Genomic DNA, 19038 nt, shown 5'->3' on the forward strand with positions numbered 1-19038 from the left:
CCTGGAGCCTGGAGCCTGCTTTGGATTCTATGTCTCCCTCTCTCTCTCTTTTCTTCCCCTGCTCTCTGTCTCTCTCAAAAATAAACATTAAAAAAAAATTTTTTTTAAAGAAAGACAGTTTTGTAGGATATAGGATTCTTGGTTGACAGTTGTTTTCATTCAGCACTTTGAATACATGGGCCCACTGTCTTTTGGCCTCTATAAAGTTTATGAGAAATTTGCTCATTTTCTTATTGAGAATCCCTTGTATGTGACAATTTTCTTCTCTCTTGCTGCTTTCAGGATTCATTCTTTATCTTTGGCTTTTGAAAGTTAGATTGTAATATGTCTTGGTGTGGATTTCTTTGAGTTCATCTTACTTGGGAGTTAATTGACCTTCTTGGATATTTGTATTCATGCCTTTCATCAAATTTAGGGATTTTTCAGCCATTATTTTTTCAGATATTCTCTCTGCCCCTTTCTCTCTTCTACTGGGATTCCCACAATGGGTATGTTGGCCTGCTTGATGGTATCCTACATGTCCCTGAGACTCTGTTTACTCTCCTTCAAACATTTTTCTTTCTGTTCCTCAGATTCAGTAATTTTCATTGTCCTGTCTTCAAGCTTATGGATTCTTTCTTCTGCCTGCCCAGATCTTCATTTGAATCCCTACAGTAAAATTCTCATCACAGCTATTGTACTTTTGAACTCCAGAATTTCTTTTTGGTTTCATTTTATGTTTTCTATCTCTTTATTGAAAGTTCCATTTTATTCACACATTGTTTTCCTGACATTTTCCATATTTTCCTTTAGTTCTTTAAGCATCTTTAATTAAGACAGTTGCTTTAAAGTCTTTGTCTAATAGATCTGCCATTAGATCTTTTTCAAAGACAGTTCCTGTTATCTTTTTTCTTTTGAATGGGCTATACTCTCGTTTCTTTGCATGTCTTGTGCATTTGTTGTCTTTGTTGAACACTGGATATTTGAATCTAATAATGTGGTAATTCTAGAAATCACGTTCTCCTTCCCCAGGATTTGCTGGGGTTCTTTATTTATTTATTTTTTGTTATAGTTTTTGGCTTTCTGATTTCTGCAGGCCATCTCTGTGCCAACGATCAGCCTGATCAGCCTGAGGTATAATATATTTCCCCATAAATACAGTTGTTTTTTAATGTTCTAGTCTTTAATGTCCAGCTCCCAAAAGGTGAAGTGACAAGTGAAGGGAGTAAAAGTAGAGCACTGGCCCTTTAAATCCCCTGTAAGTCACTTGAGACAGACAGGGAGGGGCTTGCAACAACAGGGGGAGGTTCAACAACAATGGCCACCTACCTCTTTGTATAAGTGTGATCAGACACAGGAATCAGCCATTAGAACACATATCCCCAATATTTGAAGGGCAGGGCCCTTTCTACCAACCCTGGCTTGCACAAGCTGTGTGCAAATACTTCCAGAATATGTGCACAGCTGCCTGTCAGGGGCTGAGGGTGGGGGACAGGTAGGCTGCTCCTGTGCCAAATTGAAATTTAGCTAAAATCTACCAGGGGTGCCTGGGTGGCTCAGTCAGTTGAACATCTGACTCTTGATTTCAACTCAGGTCATGATCCCAGGGTCATGGGATTGAGCCCCGTGTCCAGCTCCAGGCTGTGCATGGAGCCTGCTTAAGATTCTCTCTCTTCCTCTCCTTCTGCCCCTTTCTCCCACTCATGCTCTCTCTCTCCAGAATAAAAAAAAATAATAAAACATTTAAAAATAAAACAATAAAATAAAATTTAAAATAGCTGCAACCAAAATTAACTCCAATTTACTATCTAAGACTTCTGGAAGTTCAAGCCTTCAGTAGCCTCCACAGTTCCAAAACAGTCAGTCAGACACAGTCTTTCTGGTGCAGCTGCTGTCCAGGTGGGAGACAGTTTCCTGGTGTTTCCTACTCTATCATCTTCCCAGAATCCTCCTGTCTGTTTTTTTATAAAACTAAATCCCCTCAACTGAACTTAGACTTCTCCAAGGATTCTCAGACTTGAGTTACTACTGGATGGCCCTAGACAATTTTTGCATGTAGAGATTATCTGATTTAGTCTTTTGTGGATAGATATTAGTGATCCCCAGTCAGTCTTGTAATAACTGTAATCTCCCTTTACTTAGACTGAACTATCACTTCCTCCTCATGCCTGTGCGGGCCACATGCCCAAACTTCCTAGGTACTGATGTCTTTGCGATGACACTTTGCAAGCAGGGCTATGTACATTAGCTGGAATTTTCATGTCTTGTAATTGCCGATATAATTACAGTACAGGGTCCCTCCTGAGATAACAAGTAATTGTCCTTCACATGAGAACGAAAATAGATCTTCAGGTGCCTGCCTACCATTAGTGCCATTTCCTACAACACAACTTACTACCTCATGGCCGCATTCAGGTTGGCTGATAAATTGTGCAAAGCAAAAGATAAAACTCCTTTCTGAGGCCTCTCTGCAACACAGAGCCCTCCTGCACAGTGGACCGATGGCCTGGCCTCTGGCCTGACAGGTCAGCCAGCGTGTGGTTGGTTGTGTCTCAGGCTGTGCGTGGGGTGCAGCATGCCGGAGTTCCCGTTCTTCCTTCTCTAAGTTTCAAGTCATTGAACAAGAGTATGATTCTGAGCATGAGGAGTTTATCCACCTCCAAATTCCTTTCCCATCTGACTACCTCTACAGTTACTGCAAAGAGGCAGAAAACCAGATGTTCCTCTTGCAACCCAATTACCTTGTTGTGGTCTCCATCCCATCAGGCTTCCCAGGAGGTTATCATGACGGATGCCTTTTTCATTTCAATCCACCTCAACCCTCCAAGTGTATTCAGCATGTGCAGCACTAGCGCCAAGGTGCCATCTGAAGCAGAAAGATAATTACAGGTGGAAAGAGGGAACTTACCCCTTCCACCCCACATCTCTGCCAATCAAGCAGACGTGCACACATGTGGTCTCTGTTATCCACAGCACTACATGCATCATGCATGGGCCACTGGAGGGATGGAACACATGACATGTCCGAATTCCATTTGTAAAAGTGTGTGCAAGGGGAAATGCTCCTTTCCATCAAATTACAGTGTGCCACTAGTGCCTTCTCTTGACGGCTGCACATTCTAGGTTAATTTCAGGGTTTGCAGTAATTGAAGAGAAGAGAGAATGGAGAGTCCTGCACAAACAAGAAACAGGCAAACTTGAAGGTTTTCTCAAGACCCAGGATTTAAGTGGATTGTCCATGGTTCTCCCCTCTGGGTCCCCGGAATGGGGGCTTCAGTCCTTCTCCAGCCAGACGTGAGGGGTGTACTAGGACACAGGTGGCTGCTGCCTCTTCCTGGTGCCATGTCACAGCTTGTGACTTGAAAGAAAAGTCAGACTTCCCCACTCCTATCTTTTCAAGGCCTGCACAGCCTCAAATTCAGTGTCAAAGGATGCCAGAGGAGACCTCAGGGCTGGTCCAGCAGCCTCATCTGCAACTTCTCTTTCCCCCCAAAATACACGACTCTGTGTGCATCTACTTAAAAATGCTCTCAGAACCTAGCTCCAATCACACCAGGAAGGGTGTGGCAACCCTGTCAGGACATTATTTCTGCTCTGCAGAAAACTGCACTGGTTTTGCCTATGCCTGTCACTTAAGAGTGACTGTACAGACTTTCAAAAAAATAAACAATAAAAGAGACTCTTTGGGGCAAAGACTAAATGAGCATTTTTTCCCCACTCAAATGGGAAGTCGAGTTTTTCGGGGTGTGGGGCAGGAAGGCAAAGAGCTAGTGAGTGAGAAAAGGTGCAAGTCTGGGGTCAGAGATCCAAAGCAGCTGGGGTAATGGGAACCCTCTTGCACTGTTGGTGGGATGCAAACTGGTGCAGCCGCTCTGGAAAACAGTGTGGAGGTTCCTCAAAAAATTAAAAATATATCTACCGTATGACCCAGCAATAGCACTGCTAGGAATTTACCCAAGGGATACAGGAGTACTGATGCATAGGGACACTTGTACCCCAATGTTTAGAGCAGCACTCTCAACAATAGCCAAATTGTGGAAAAAGCCTAAATGTCCATCAACTGATGAATGGACAAAGAAATTATGGTTTATATATACAATGGAATACTACTTGGCAATGAGAAAGAATGAAATATGGCCTTTTGTAGCAACGTGGATAGAACTGGAGAGTGTTATGCTAAGTGAAATAAGTCATACAGAGAAAGACAGATACCATATCTTTTCACTCTTATGTGGATCCTGAGAAACTTAACAGAAGACCATGGGGGAGAGAAAGGAAAAAAAAAAAAAGTTAGAGAGGGAGGGAGCCAAACCACAAGAGACTCAAAAACTGAGAATAAACTGAGGGTTGATGGGGAGTGGGAGGGAGGGGAAGGTGGGTGATGGGCATTGAGGAGGGCACCTGTTGGGACGAGCACTGGGTGTTGTATGGAAACCAATCTGACAATAAATTTCATATTAAAAAAAAAAAAAAGCAGCTGGGGGAGAAGCAAGAAGGTGACTGACATACCAAAATGGACCAGGAACTAAGTCTCAGCTCAAGAGACAGAGCCTGTGGTAATGTGCCGGGCCCATTACAAAGTCCCCTGTACTGGGGCTTAGGACAATAGAAATTTGTTTCTCCCAGTGGTGGAGGCTCACAGTCCCAAACCACAGTGTCCGCTGAGCTACTTTCTGGTGACAACTCTCTCTCCATGGTATGTAGCCAGCTGTCTCTACCTGTGTCCTTACATGGTCATCCTTCTGTGTCTGTCTTTGTGTCCAAATTTCCCCTTTCCAGAAGGACATCAGTCATATTTGGATTAGTGTCCACCCTAATGACCTCATCTTAACTGACTACATTTGCAACAACTCTATTTCCAAATAAGGTCACGTTCTGGGGTACTAGGGGTTAAAATTTCAATATATCAAGTTTGGGGGTAGACACAATGTAACTCATAACTAGCACCATCCAGAAAAGCTGAATAGCAGTCAAAGCTGTTTATTAGACACATTTGTTCCTTAATGCCACTCCTGATTTTATGCATCTCCATCAAACACATGGGGCCCTCAAGATTTCCTTCTACTCTGTCCCCCGTGTCTCCCATGTCCCAGAATGTTCTACATGAGCCCTGCCCAAGGCAGGCAGGATGAGCATTCTGCCCCTTTCTAGTAAGGCTATTCCAAGATTTTTGTAAAACCTCTCCCATTAAGGCATTGTGATGCCTTCATGTGCACGTGGGAGGCAAAGCAGGGCAAAATATACATCCAGACACATGACAGGGAAGACCTAACCTGGCAAAGGTTCAAACATCAGAACCTTGGTTGACAGGGCCTCTCAGGAAAAACCATATGAAGCGAGCTTAATGCTAAAGAAGCAAATTACACAAAAGCCCTTGTTAGGGAATTCCCTTTTTTGTACAAATTTTTAAAATAATAATTCCAGGGCATGACCTATAACAGTACTTCTCTTTCCTGGTTGTACATGAGAACACATAGCAACATGCAGACTGATCCCATTCTCCTGGCCATAGTGAGCACCTATTAGATTTAAGCTCCTGAGAGTGAGAATTTACTCACCCTGGAGACATTCACTTAAATGGATGAACTGGGGTGACATCAGTGGGCGATATCAATGGGGCAGGAATCAGACCCGTAAGTGCCATAGAACTGAGACGTCTTTTGGATTCCTCAGAGTTCTGAAATTCCGGTTCTAGGAAAATATACTTCGGAAAAAATCAACAAAATTGAAAGGGAGCAAATGGATATTTGCTTTACCTTAGGTTAACATAAAAATCAACCAATCTATGTAGTAAGTAAAATTTTAAATGCAGGTTGAAAGTCACAAAGTTCACTGTGACTTCATTTGTGAATACTCACACATCCACCAAGAAAGGAAATACTGACAAAGCACACATGAAAACAAGAACAAAATACTGGGATGGGGAGCCCACAGCAACCTGTATCTTATTGATTATGTGAATTCTCTAAATGTTCCATAATGAAAGGTACCACTGTGACAAGAAGAAAAATTAATTTTATAAAAATCACTTCATCAGAGTGTATGATCCCCCCAAAGATGTTAAATGTCGATTTTACTGATACAAATATGATGTCCTAACGCTAGGGAAGGGAGAGGAGTACATCCAGAACAACACGATGAAATACAAAACCAGAGTCTCTACAAGGCAGCTGAAGATTAATCACCAAAGGAGCATTCAAGATGAGGAATGCTGTGAGCTCAGAGGCACAAACAGAAGTTGCCACCGGGAGGTACGTTAGCCCATTAGAGTGATGACAGCCCAACAGCTGGCTGGAAGACAGAACACTATCCACAACCCTGATTCACACGCACAGCTCTCAGGGAAGAGGGCTCCCCTCCTGAGTCTGCAGGGACGTGGCCCACCTCTGCCAGAGGTCTGTGGAACAGGAGACGGGCCTGAGGCTTCTGATGGAGACATCTCCAGCCTCCCCAAGGACAACCCCCCCCCCCGGGGCAAGCCCTCCCCCAGAGACAAGACCCCCCACCCCAGGGATAAGCCCCCCCCCAGGGGACAAATCATGGCCCAGGGACAAGCTCCTCCCCCCCAGGAACAAGCCCCCCACCCTGGGGACAAGCCCTCCCCAGGGACAAGATCCCCCACCCCAGGGGACAAGCACCCTCCCCAGGAACAAGTCCCCACCCAAGGGACAAGACCCACTCTAGGGGACAAGCCCCCTCCCCAGGGGACAAATCCTCGCCCAGGGACAAGCTCCCCCCACCCAGGGACAAGCCCCCCCACCCCAGGGGACAAGACCCACTCTAGGGGACAAGCCCCCTCCCCAGGGGAGAAGCCCTCCCCCAGGGACAAGTCCCCTCCCCAGGGGACAAGCCCCTCCCCCAAGGACAAGCCCCACCCCCCCAGGGATAAGTCCCACCCCCCAGGGAAAAGTCCTGCCCCAGGGGACAAGCCCCCTCCCCCGGAACAAGTCCCACCCCAGGAACAAGCCCCCTCCCAGGGACAAGCTCCCCCCAGGGACAAGTCCCCTCCCCAGGGGACAAGCCCCTCCCCAGGGACAAGTCCCACCCCAGGGGAAAGCCCCTCCCCCAGGGGACAAGACCCACTCTAGGGGACAAGCCCCCTCCCCAGGGGAGAAGCCCTCCCCCAGGGACAAGTCCCCTCCCCAGGGGACAAGACCCACTCTAGGGGACAAGCCCCCTCCCCAGGGGAGAAGCCCTCCCCCAGGGACAAGCCCCCTCCCCAGGGGACAAGACCCACTCTAGGGGACAAGCCCCCTCCCCAGGGGAGAAGCCCTCCCCCAGGGACAAGTCCCCTCCCCAGGGGACAAGCCCCTCCCCGGGGACAAGCCCCTCCCCCAAGGACAAGCCCCACCCCCCCGGGATAAGTCCCACCCCCCAGGGAAAAGTCCTGCCCCAGGGGACAAGCCCCCTCCCCCGGAACAAGTCCCACCCCAGGAACAAGCCCCCTCCCAGGGACAAGCTCCCCCCAGGGACAAGTCCCCTCCCCAGGGGACAAGCCCCTCCCCCAGGGACAAGCCCCACCCCCCCAGGGATAAGTCCCACCTCCCCAGGGAAAAGTCCCGCCCCAGGGGACAGCCCCCCCCCCCCACCTCCAGGGATAAGCTCCCACCCAGGGGACAAGTCCCACCCCTGGGACAAGACCCACCCTAGGGGACAAGCCTCCTTCTCAGGGGACAAGCCCCTTCCCCAGGGACAAGTCCCACCCCAGGGGACAAGCCCCCCCCACCCCCACCAGGGGACCCCTGCTCAAGGCACTGGTTTGGCTGCAATCCGTAAGTCAACTTTGTGCTGAGCGACATCTGACAGCCCATCGCGGTCCCGACACTTCTAGAGAGGCCTGTCTTGGGAAGGCAGGCAGCACCTCCACCCCCCGCCACCGGGAAGCTGTGTTTTTGCCTTGCCCTTCTCTGCCCCAAAGAGGGCACTGCGGACCCTCTCAGCTGGGGGGCACACACACACAGCTGTGGGTCCCACACAAACCATCCAGCGATGCAGATGCTGGCAGGCAAGGCTAGACGTGGCCACAGAGTTTGCACCGCCTGAGGGAAAACTGCAGAATCTTTCCTTTGGGCTGCAAACCAAGGCTCCATCCAGGACTGAGGTCTTCTTACTTAAAACACCTGAAATGCTTGCCTCTCCAGAACAGACGTCTGGAGGAAACGCTCTCTTACCACAGGCCTGAGACACAAAGGGAGCTGCAGGCCCACCTCCGAATCGGCAGGTAGCAAAAACAAGGTTCAAGAGTTTCTCTGATACATGGGGTCTTATCTACACAATTCTCCCTGCTGCAAAATAGGATTCATCTAGTGCTACGGTATCCACTACTTCCTGAATGTATTCAGAATGTATTTTTCCGACCTCACCCAAATTCGTGTTCTTTTCAGTCTTAGAAAAGTGAAACTCGTCTGACCGTGGACAGTCTGCTCAGGAAACCCAGACCCTTCGGAAGTGCGAAGTAGAAACTCGGTGTGCCACGGCCGTAGATGCTGACCTCACGCCACAGAACTGGGATCCGAGCGTGCGCTGATCACATGAAGGGAAGAAGCTGCACACCTGGCGCCTGAGGGGCGGCCACCTCTCCAGGGACCCCCACTGGCAGCTCCTTCCAAGGACCCTCTCGACACCACATGCCGTGTGACTGGTGCTCAGTGACTCTGAGCCTGGGTCCCGCTCCCAGGGCCCCCCACCCGCACACCTCTCAAAGGTCACTTCTGCACCCACAGTCCTGCTCACCCAACCACCGGCTTCTTCGGTTTCCATGCATGCCTTCTGTACTCAAACCACAGTCATGATTTTTGTGTCGTCGTTTCAGGTCTGTTTTTGTCACCCAGCACCAAACAGCTTGGAAAACAAAGCTTCAGAAGCACACAGACAAGTGACTTTGGGCAAATCTGACTCTCCTCAAGCATGTGATGGGGAAACGTTACAAATACAGAACAGACAAAGCATACAGCCCACGGTCCGTGCCGCCTGAAAAGAAAGCGAGGACACACCCCGGGTCGTGGAGAGAGAACTGTCCCCACCAGCCTCCCGCAGCTGGGACCTCAGACAAGCTCAACACTCTGAGCCCAGAGTAAGACCGAAGACCCCCAAGAGCCTAGACACAGTGCCACCACGACCCTGACCTGGAAGCCTGTGCTCATGGCTCAAAACAACCTTGATCCTGAAATGTTATACTGCTAAGTGGAATGGAGAATGAATTCGCAACGCATTTATGTGGAAACCTTAAGAAGAATGAAAGCAAGAAGATGTCTCCCACAACATTTAACAATTATCGTCTTTGAGAGGCATATGTGCATGCTCCCTAAAGCTCCTCCTGGTTTTAGAAGTCAGAATGCGGAAAAAAAAAAAAAAAAAAAGAAGCCAGAATATGAAAGAAACCTGCATAGACAGAATGACAAAGGCACCAACCTGGTGTGTGAGATTTTTATTCCTTAAGTTACACTGACATCTGGTGGTCTTTTCTATCAGAAAGGAAATACTCTTGGTTCTGTAATCTTAAACATATGTATAATCAAAACACATCTTTGCAGTGTCTTTGGGATTGAAAGCAAACACCACCAGAGGCAGCATAAAATATTAATAAAATAATGAAAAAGCTAATAAGAATATATTCATGCATAGTCTTAATTTTAATAAACCAAAAAAAAAATAAAGCATGGTTTTCCTCTTCCTAGGCCACACCTTGTTAAGGTAGTTTAGATTAGAGTGGCTCCCTCTATAGTGGAATTTTTCAAACAGAATTTAAAAGGAAAAGGAGGAAGAAGAGATCAGTGCCTGAGGGCATCGGCCCACAGGTTTCTCTCCCCCTGTGAAACTGTTATTATTAGCATCTTACAGGAAGCTCTTCTCTTTGGTAGTGAAACTAGGAGAAAGTAGATATTCGTTACTTGTTTCTGCAAAATGACAGTTATTCCTAAGTGTGCCAAAATTAAATTAATAAAATGGGTAATTCAGTGGGCTCAGAAAAATCCACATGATAAGAAAAGGTAACTGCATAATATAAATGTTTCCCCTGTGTTTGCAGAACTACACTGAACATAGGACCACCTCTTTGCAACTTGACTATGGTGATAACTGTAAAAGATGGGGGAAGAAGGGGACTCACACAAAAATTCGCTTTGGATCTTCTGTCCCCCTCTCTCTGCCCCTCCCCTGCTTGCACTCTCTCAAAAATAAATAAACATTTTAAACATAAATACTGCTAACATAAACACTGGACTTCCCAGTGACATTTTTATTAATTTGCTTGTATATTCCAATAGCTACCAAAGACAGTTTGAAAGTCTGTTATAGCAATGTCATTTTAGAAGATACAGAGTTATTTGCCACCCATTCTAGCAATCACTTTACCCTCTTTAATTAAAAGAGAAAAAAGTATCAAAAGGCAATCATCCTACCTCTCCCACCACGCATGTTCCTAATTATCACAGCACCCGGAAATTATACATTTTTATTCCCATTTTACAGATGAACAAGGGGCACCTCCAGATGGACGAACATCCCAGGTTTACCCTCCGGCCCAGGGAACATCTCTGTGCTCCCAACCTGCCGGCAGATGTAGCATCTGGCCCAGAAACTCTGCCTTCCGCCCACGCGCCCCCCCCCCCCCCCCAGGCCTCATCTCTGCACCCGCACTCTGCATTAACATTCACTTGACCGTGCTCAGGGCCAACACCCGTTCGCCATACAGTGTGCACAGCCTGCTTCCTTCAAGAAGCACCAGCCCACCAGCTGGCCACTGTGCTGGCCAAGGCCAACCTCTCCATCCATGGTCAGGACTGGGCTGGCCTGGCCTAGTCCCTCAGCAGCTCTGTCCAGTCGGACAGTGATGCCCGGGTCACCGCAAAGGCCGACAGGCCACCTGACACCCGACAGGCACTTGAGAACTTGAGAAGGAGCAAAACTGGAAATGACAAAACCAAAGACTCCGATCTTGCCTCCACTGCCTCCTAAAATGACCGGTAATCATTTCTTTCATGCTGGACTCTTGCAGGGTTTTTTACCTCAGTACCCGGGGTTCGTTGTCTCGCCTCGAAGAATGAAGAGATGGACACAGAATATAATGAGCAGCAGGCAAAAGTTTATTAGAGTGTAAGGAAGTAAGAATAATAGGAAGGCTCTCTTTGCAGAGAAGGGGCATTCGAAGGCGAATACCTGTGACTATAGGCAAGGGTCCTTGTTCTATAAGGTTTGGGTCGCCCCTCCTTCCCTTCCCCCTCGATCCTTCTCAGGTCCTTATTGGCTTGATAACTCTAGGTGCTGGGTTGTCCATTCCCGACTGGCTCCATTCCATTGTATGAGGGGTGGTCTGTGGCCACAGTGTTCCTTGAGGGTCATATGTTTTATGCTCTACTACTTATTTTTAGTTAGGTCTTTTGTCAAATTCCTGAGGGGAACCTGAGGGAGAGTAGGTGGGGTCTGTTATGTTCTTAAGAGGAACATTACCCTCGAGGGAATCTGCTGTGGTCAGCATTGTTCCAAAGTATGTGTCTCTCCCCACCCAGGGACCTCAGGTCCTAATCTTTCCCTCTCTGCCTACTGGATCCTAGCTTTTCCTGTCAGAGCATGCTGACTCCTCTTGGCCCATGCAACTTCCAAGTCAACAGAAATGGCAGGAAACAAAGGAAAGCCTGCGCACAAGCAACTAGCTTCTCTCTCCAAGCCCCTGCCACCCCCAGACTCATTCTACAAGCAATTATCCCTTTAACTTAACAGAGCCTGTGGTGGCCCTGATAACACATCTATGGCCAGCTGAAGAGGTGAGGGCTCACCCAGGCATCTTGCATGGGAAAAGGGGGATTCTTGCAAAGGGGAGATCTTTAGGACTGGCCAGATGACATTTGCAGCTGGAAGCCATCCACTCTGCCTGTGATTGTGGCTTCCTGGACCTGGTGACGCAAAGTGAGGTGTACGTAGAAACATGCACAGATCACACAGCCCACCTCCTCCTGACCCACGACCGACTACTGACCCACGCTGGGGGCTGATGCACCGGCGACTCCCACTTCAGCTCTGCCTCCAGCCAGACCTAAGACCTGTGGACTGCTATGGCTTCTGAAGAAATGCCCAGGGTCACACCGGCAAGGTAGAAAAACCAGCCAACCTCTACACAAGTGACACATGCCTGAGAAGAGGTTGTACTCATGGCACCCCACAGACGGGTGGCTGACCAGAGCCCTCAGATCATTCCTGCAGACAGAGAAGGTTCATGCAACTGCCCATCAGTTACATGTGTTTAACACGATCCCCACATCCCTCAGCCATGAGCAATACTGGCTGGGAGTCATCAGTAATAAAACCTGTCAAAGGGCCTAGAAGGAGGCACATGGGGTGTGTGAGAAAACCATCAGGGTGTGCTTTCCACATGCAAGGTTCTTTTTCTAAGCTGGATTCTGCCACGACTCAGCCGCTGGACCACGGGCAGCCACACTCTCTTTCTGAGAAGTGGGAGGCCAAAGGCTGGACTGGATGGGGATGGGCAGCGCTTCCCCTCAGCATCTGTACTCAAGCCGCCGCCACCATGTTGGGCTGGACAGCAAGCCCTCATCCTTAGGACCAAGGTCTCATCCAGATGCGAGGCGTGGACAGCCACAGACCATCATTCCCAAAAAAGGAAATGGCGGCTTACTGCTGAAAAAAAATAGACTCACACAAATGCTCCTGCTGCTGCTGCCCCTGCTGCCACTTTCCAAACTTCAGAAAATGCCCAGAGAGAACAGACATTCAAGCTGTTGAGACCCGGCTATGTACCAGAATTTAGGAACCAACCCAACTGAATCCTCTGGATGAGAAAGGGAAGGCCAAGGACCTTCCAAGAGGTCTCGAGAGCAGGTAACATGTGGCTGGCTTTCTTCCTCACCTGCCCAAGGGCAGGGTTTTGGCCAGCTGATAGCTCAGGGTTCCTCCAAACCCAATGCTCGGCCAGAAGAGGGGCCCGCGCACATGTGAAGACATTCAGATCATTTCCTGCAGGATCTGAGAAGTATTTTAAGAACTGAAGAAAAGAGCTGAGAAAAAAAATGTGTTGACATTGCCTGTCAAAAATCCAGTTTTAAGAAGAAAGAAAGCTGTTGCCTTTTTGAGGAGACACCATGCACTTGTTCTCCAAAGTTTCCTGCAAACCACAGAAGACGAGGAGCATGCCTATGTGGTTTCCACCCACTAAGATGCTCACCTGAGTAGTTTTCTGACTCAGCCCAGCATCAAGATTTCCCCTTTGACTTCTTCCAGTGGCCGCATGCATAACTTGAGTGCATTTGCTGGTGACTCTGCCAAGGTCTCTGGACACCTTCCCTCTCTGGCACCATTTAACAAAAATGCAGCCCACACCAAGTCACCTATGCCCACACCTCCAGGTGAACACTCCCACCCAAGAGCACCATCCTCTTTCTATAGCTCTCTCCCCAATATCAAAGCATCAACCTAATACAATAACAAGAACATGCATGTTGTCCCCTGGGGAGGGAGGTGCAGAAGGAGAAAACAGAACAGATTCCATCACTGTCCTGCCAGGTAATTCTAGACTAACAAGTTTCGCCACTTCTGCAGAGTGAAAGTGATGGTGTAGAGGCTCTCTGACTTTCAGTTCCAGCTAAGATTTCTTCTGACTTAATCTCTGGGAAGCACATCAGAGGCTCCCAGTGTGTCCCAAACAAGATAAAGGCTTTGAGCAAGACCAACCTCTCCAAACATCCATTTCCTCAACCCTAGTGTGAGAACAAAAATGTCAGTGGCTCTTTACTCCTTTGGGAATAGGGTCCTGTAACGGGTTGAATAGTGTCCCCACAAAATTTATGTCTAATCAGGACCTCAGAATGTGCCTTACTTAGAAATACAGTCTTTGCAGATGTTATTAGGTAAGCATCCTGAGATGAAATCATCCTGGATTTGGGGTGGGCCCAAAATGCAATGACTAGTGTCCTTCTAAGAAGAGACACACAGAACACAGGGATGAAGGCATGTGATGCTCCTGGGTCATTGCATCCCCACGTGATGGTGTGGGATGAATGTCCCAATGTACCCATGAGACACAGAATATGCGTGAGAAGCCACTTTCATGGTGCTACACCTCAAAGATTTGACAGCCTGGGCTGTCGTAATACAAACAGGACCATCTTCTCTTTGGGAAGTCTCCTCCCCACTGTTGTGAGCTCTCCCAAGACCCCATTTTTCTCCTTTATTTCCCCAGAATACAGCATAATCTTTTTATAGAGCAGACACTCAGTAATCTGTGGAGTTGGCGGTAAGCCAGTGAACAAACTCAACATGTACAACATGATCAAAACTCAATTTTATTTTTGTCCCACATTTCTTTGAGCTTTTTCAGTTGGGGGGGCAGTGTTTCTTCCCGCATCTGTGTGAGGATGTATGAAGGCCCATGAAATCAGAAATCACACTCCTCTTAGCTGTGGGTCTCTCGTGGCTCCTTCTTCCACCTGAGCTCTTCCTAGCAACGTTTCCATGCCCTTCCAGGCACCTGTTGTCATCACTCTTCCAAACGGCACACATGGAATAAGAAGTCACTCCAGCCCTTGGGGGGTGGGTGATGGGTATTGAGGAGGGCACCTGTTGGGATGAGCACTGGGTATTGTGTGGAAACCAATTTGACAATAAATTTCATATTTAAAAAAAATAAAAAATAAAAAGTCACTCCGGCCCTAACCAACTTTGGGGTCAGTTCCACCCTCGAGCAATCTGCCAGGCGTGTCCTGCCCTCTTGGGATCGGAGGCCAGACCTCATGCCACAATCAGGTGCCAGTCCTCGACATCTGGATGAAACCATATCAAACTGGCTGAGTCATCAAAGACCCTCACCAGGCTTGGGTTCGAAGGTCATACTTCCTCAGTCTTTTCCAAAGTTGGGATGGAGGAAGCTCAGAAACAGTAGTCTCTGAGGAACTCACTCCCCAGACCCCTCGCCCACGTTCTCAGCCTCATGCGTATGTGAGATCAGGCTGAGGTGCCCTGAACCACGAGACCAATGGAAGGGCAGTTTCCTGATAGATCCATGCCCACAAGATCTCTCTACCTCTGAAGCTCACCTGAGCTGAGTAAGGACCAATAGCAATGATGGTTTGCAGCCACAGGGTCTGCAAGTGCAACTGTGAACGGGACAGCATCATACCTCGCAGGTCAGGATGCTATGCAACGTCCTGCCTTAGGAGCTGCTAGGAACCTCACATTTGTAATCATCTCTAAATAGCATCTAAAAACAACTATTTTCAGGCCAAGAGATCAGCACTTGTTAGTGTACTGTCTGTTAATAAAATTTCCTATCCAGCACCAGGAAGCTCATTATTTTTTTAAAAAATCATAGAATCTGTTTCTTCTATGAGGATAGCAGATGTTGGGTGTTCTCCTCTAAAGGATCACAGAATCAGGAGCACCTGGGTGGCTCATTGGGTTAAGTATCCAACTGTTGATTTCAGCTTGGGTCACGATCTCATGGTTCATAGGATCAAGCCCCACATAGGGCTCTGCGCTGACAGCATGGAGCCTGTTTGAGATTCTCTCTCTCCCTCTCTCTCTCTCTCTACCCCTCCCTCCCTCTCTTTCTCTCTCTCAAAATAAATAAACATTTAAAGTAAATAAATAAAGGATCACAGAATCAAATCACAGATGAGGTGTGGCCATCAGCTGTGCATCTTAGGGATGGATTGGCAGCCTGCCCACTGTAGGTGGAGCCCCTTCCCACTGCTGACAGCACATGGGCCAAGGAAAGCCCCCAAATGTCCCCACGCGCTTGGCAGCTTCAACCTAACGCACTCACTCTTCCCACCAGGGCAGCAAGGTCGCCTGGAGACCCACTACCATCACCCCCAATTTTATTCCAGGGAAAGGTCCAGCTGTGCCAGAGGAAAGCCCCTTCTGATTCCTAAGAGGTGATGCCCCCTGGTAACAGTGGCGGCTGTCAGAAAAGATCAACACTGATTTACCCTCTGTATCTATTCAAAGCACTCTGTACTTCACATTGGGAAGCTCCACTAACAGTCAATCCACTACAGTCTATTAAGGTGGAAAAATCACCACCGAGGCTTATGTTGCCCACCTCAGGAGCCCAAGACAAGAAGCTCCTCCAGAGGTCAGGAGCCCTCTGGGGTCAGGGCTCCCTTGGAAGCTGGGCTATCTTCTGGAGGTCAGTACCCACCCCCGACATACTGAGGTCAGGGCCACCCCAAAGTTCCAGTCTCACCCACAGAGGTCAGGCTCTCCCCTGGAGTGCCAGCTGCACCCCCAGGTCAGGGCTCCCCCAGCCCCCACCCACAGAGGGCAGGTTCCCCCACTGCTCTGGAGGCTAAGGTGAAGCTACTGGGAGGCAACACAGCCAGGTAAGCAGGGGCTCTAGGGCACACCTCGATGGAGTGTCTGTGCGACCCTAGGTAAGGTAGCAACCTGCCTCTTCAGGCGGCTCTGTGAACCAGGAGGACCATACCCCCATCTCACGAGGGTGCTGTGCAGGTGACACGGGTTCACGCGTGTTCAGACCTGGAGGAACCCCATTAGCAACCCCATCCGGACCTTCCACTCAAGGGCTATTCCTTCTCCACTGTCCACACAGCATATCTATTTTCTTATCCCAATCTAATAGATTGAGAGCTGGGTAAAGACCTATTGGATAATCTACAGCAAGAAAGACAAATTTTGAACTAAAGTTTAGTTCAGGATCAAAATAGTGCACTGTATCTTGTTTGTAATAAGTTGTAGAGGGTATGAGACCAAAGAAGAGAATTTAATTCCTAGCGTATGTATAAATTTCCTACACAGTTCACTTAGCATTTTAACAAAATACACACAAAAATAAAACATTATCTTCAAGCAAACACAATGCAAGTGGACCTACAATGCATCTGGTTTGCTTCCTCCTCTTCCCACTGCCTGATCTGGACCTGAAGTTAATAAAGCAACAACAACCCACCCTTTGGCATTTTCCAAGCTGCACTCCCAGAGCACAGCCAAAACAAGAACATTAGCTGGAGTGCTCCCTGGTCACCGCAGCAACAAGGCCGCTGGCTGTTTCCTGGAGAAAGCACTGTGGGAGGACCCCTGTGGGTCAGAAATGAGTTATTAGCCAAGGGTGCTAGGCACATACTTGAAGTCTCTGAGCCCTAAGTGACAGGGTTACCTGCAAACTTGGGAGCTCACCCGTCTGGCACAGCCAGTGCGCGTGGCCCGTGAGGACCTCCTGCTTCAGACAGAGCCCGGCCTTCCGGGCCTGACAGCACCTGAATGAGAAGCCAGGGTCCCCCCACCCCACCCAGGGTGATTCCAGTCAGGCAGGGGTGTGAGCCATGCTTCCGGGCACACCTGACATGATGTGGAATACCAGAGCACTCTCAAATGATAGGGAATCCGATGCTTAGTCCTAAACAGCCCGAAGCCAGGCATGTACAGAGTGACTTATTTATCACCAACCCCCAAACAGGAAGGCAAGTTTCTCAGCACCAGCACACCGTGAACCAGGAGGGCAACACTGAACCGTGACAGAGAAGCTGACTGGGAGCGCTCACCTGGGAGAAATTTAAAAGAAGTTAATGGGCTGAAGCATTGGGCCCAAAAGGACAGATCGGGGAGGGTAGCAGGGTGTTAACAATGGCTATTCATGCTTTCACCACAGAGAGAAGAAATAGCCTTAAAACAGAATCTCATCACATCCTCCAGGACCAAATTTCACTAGTGTAACTGCATCTGTGAGGAAGAACCACAGAAGAAATCAGGTGTTCTTTGGGCTCAGCTATAAGTAATATATCGGCACCACCCACTGAGAGTTCTCTTTAAGAAGAAGCCGCCCCCTCCTTTTTCTGACCAACAAAGCCTTCACCTGGGCTCCTCAGTCCAGCACACTTGTCCAAATTGCACCACTCTCCTGCCTGGTCCACACCAATGTGGGTAATGCTTCGGTGTTCCCACTAACACCATGAAGGGTCCATGGACAGCAGGGTAGGAGGGAGAGGAAGGACACCCACCAGTGACAGCTTTCCAGCGCACTGTCCATCCTTTCCAAATGCATCACACTAACTGAACAACCACCAGCTTGTTGGAGAAAATGTTATTAGTCAACCACATTTGAGGGGCAAGAAAGAGACCCTTCTCAACTAGACTAGAAAATGTGCACTGAGATTCATGGGGCTGTTCTGGCGTAATTCTGTTTAATAGAAGCTGAGCAGTTCAGTTTAATTTCCTGACTTGATTGCAGGGTCATAAATTGTACCTCCCACCTCATGTTTCCAAATTCATTTTTCACTCTAATTACCACTCTGACCTCTCAATTGCATTGGTAAAAAGTTGGAGATCCAGTAAATGAAGGCCAAACAAAACCCTCCAGCAGATCACCTCCAAGAAACCACCTGCTGTAGCTGGGTAGAAGACCAGTGGCTTTGCTACCAGGGTCTGGGGGATCCCCTTAGCCCCGCCCACTAACCTCGAAGCCTCCACCAATCTCCTCAGCTCTGGCTTGTACATAGTACCCACCTGAGACCTTTCAGAGGCAGATGCTTGAGTCCCACCTCCACAAGTTCTGATGGGACTGGTCTGGTGGCACCTTCGGCTTCAGCTTTATTAAAATCTTCCCAGGTGATTCTAGGAGCAGTAAAGATTTAGAACCCTGCACCTATTCTGTGCACACAAATTACATGCCAGTTCCCATCTTAGGTTATTTCTGACACCTTCCTCCCCACCCTACAGTGACTCATCATCATCCCACACATGAGGAGACCCTGCATCAAAGACCCTCAACCAGGCTCTCTGCATGATAAATGAGAAGGTTTCTGAAGGAAAATTAAACTAATCAGAGTGATTTACCCTCGATTTAGTCACCAAGAGGTGATATCACAGTAGCTCATGAAATCCCTCTACAAGGATCTTCAATGAAAGAGCATTATCCATAGGGACTAAGAGGTCACCTCAAAGATACCGAGGCTGTTAAGAGCTGGAAGTTCCTGCACCTGCCCCTCCGGGGTCCCACATCCTGGAGCCACTTTTACTGTCATTTCCATCTCTGGCATCCCTGGTAGCAACCACTGAGTTCTGGCTTTCTTCTCTTCCACATCAACTTTGGTA

General features: G+C 48.4%; 1 protein-coding gene across 10 annotated transcripts in view; it reads right to left on the reverse strand.

Moving 5' to 3' along the window:
- The window catches only part of PTPRN2 (protein tyrosine phosphatase receptor type N2), an 811978-nt gene that overhangs the window by 640953 nt on the left and 151987 nt on the right, over positions 1–19038 (reverse strand). For 4 of the 10 annotated variants that reach the window (XM_042927243.1, XM_042927244.1, XM_042927242.1 and 1 more), the window contains exon 3: positions 2721–2845. The exons of 5 other annotated variants lie outside the window; for them this stretch is intronic. In XM_042927243.1, the coding sequence (XP_042783177.1) occupies positions 2721–2742 (22 nt within the window). In that variant the 5' untranslated portion in view covers positions 2743–2845. Of the gene's footprint in view, positions 1–2720; positions 2846–5537; positions 5612–19038 lie in introns of those variants that run through there. One more of the 10 variants, XM_042927246.1, reaches the window with a different exon arrangement.

This window comes from Panthera leo, chromosome A2 (genome assembly GCF_018350215.1).
Source record: "Panthera leo isolate Ple1 chromosome A2, P.leo_Ple1_pat1.1, whole genome shotgun sequence".
In the NCBI taxonomy this organism is placed as follows: domain Eukaryota; kingdom Metazoa; phylum Chordata; class Mammalia; order Carnivora; family Felidae; genus Panthera; species Panthera leo.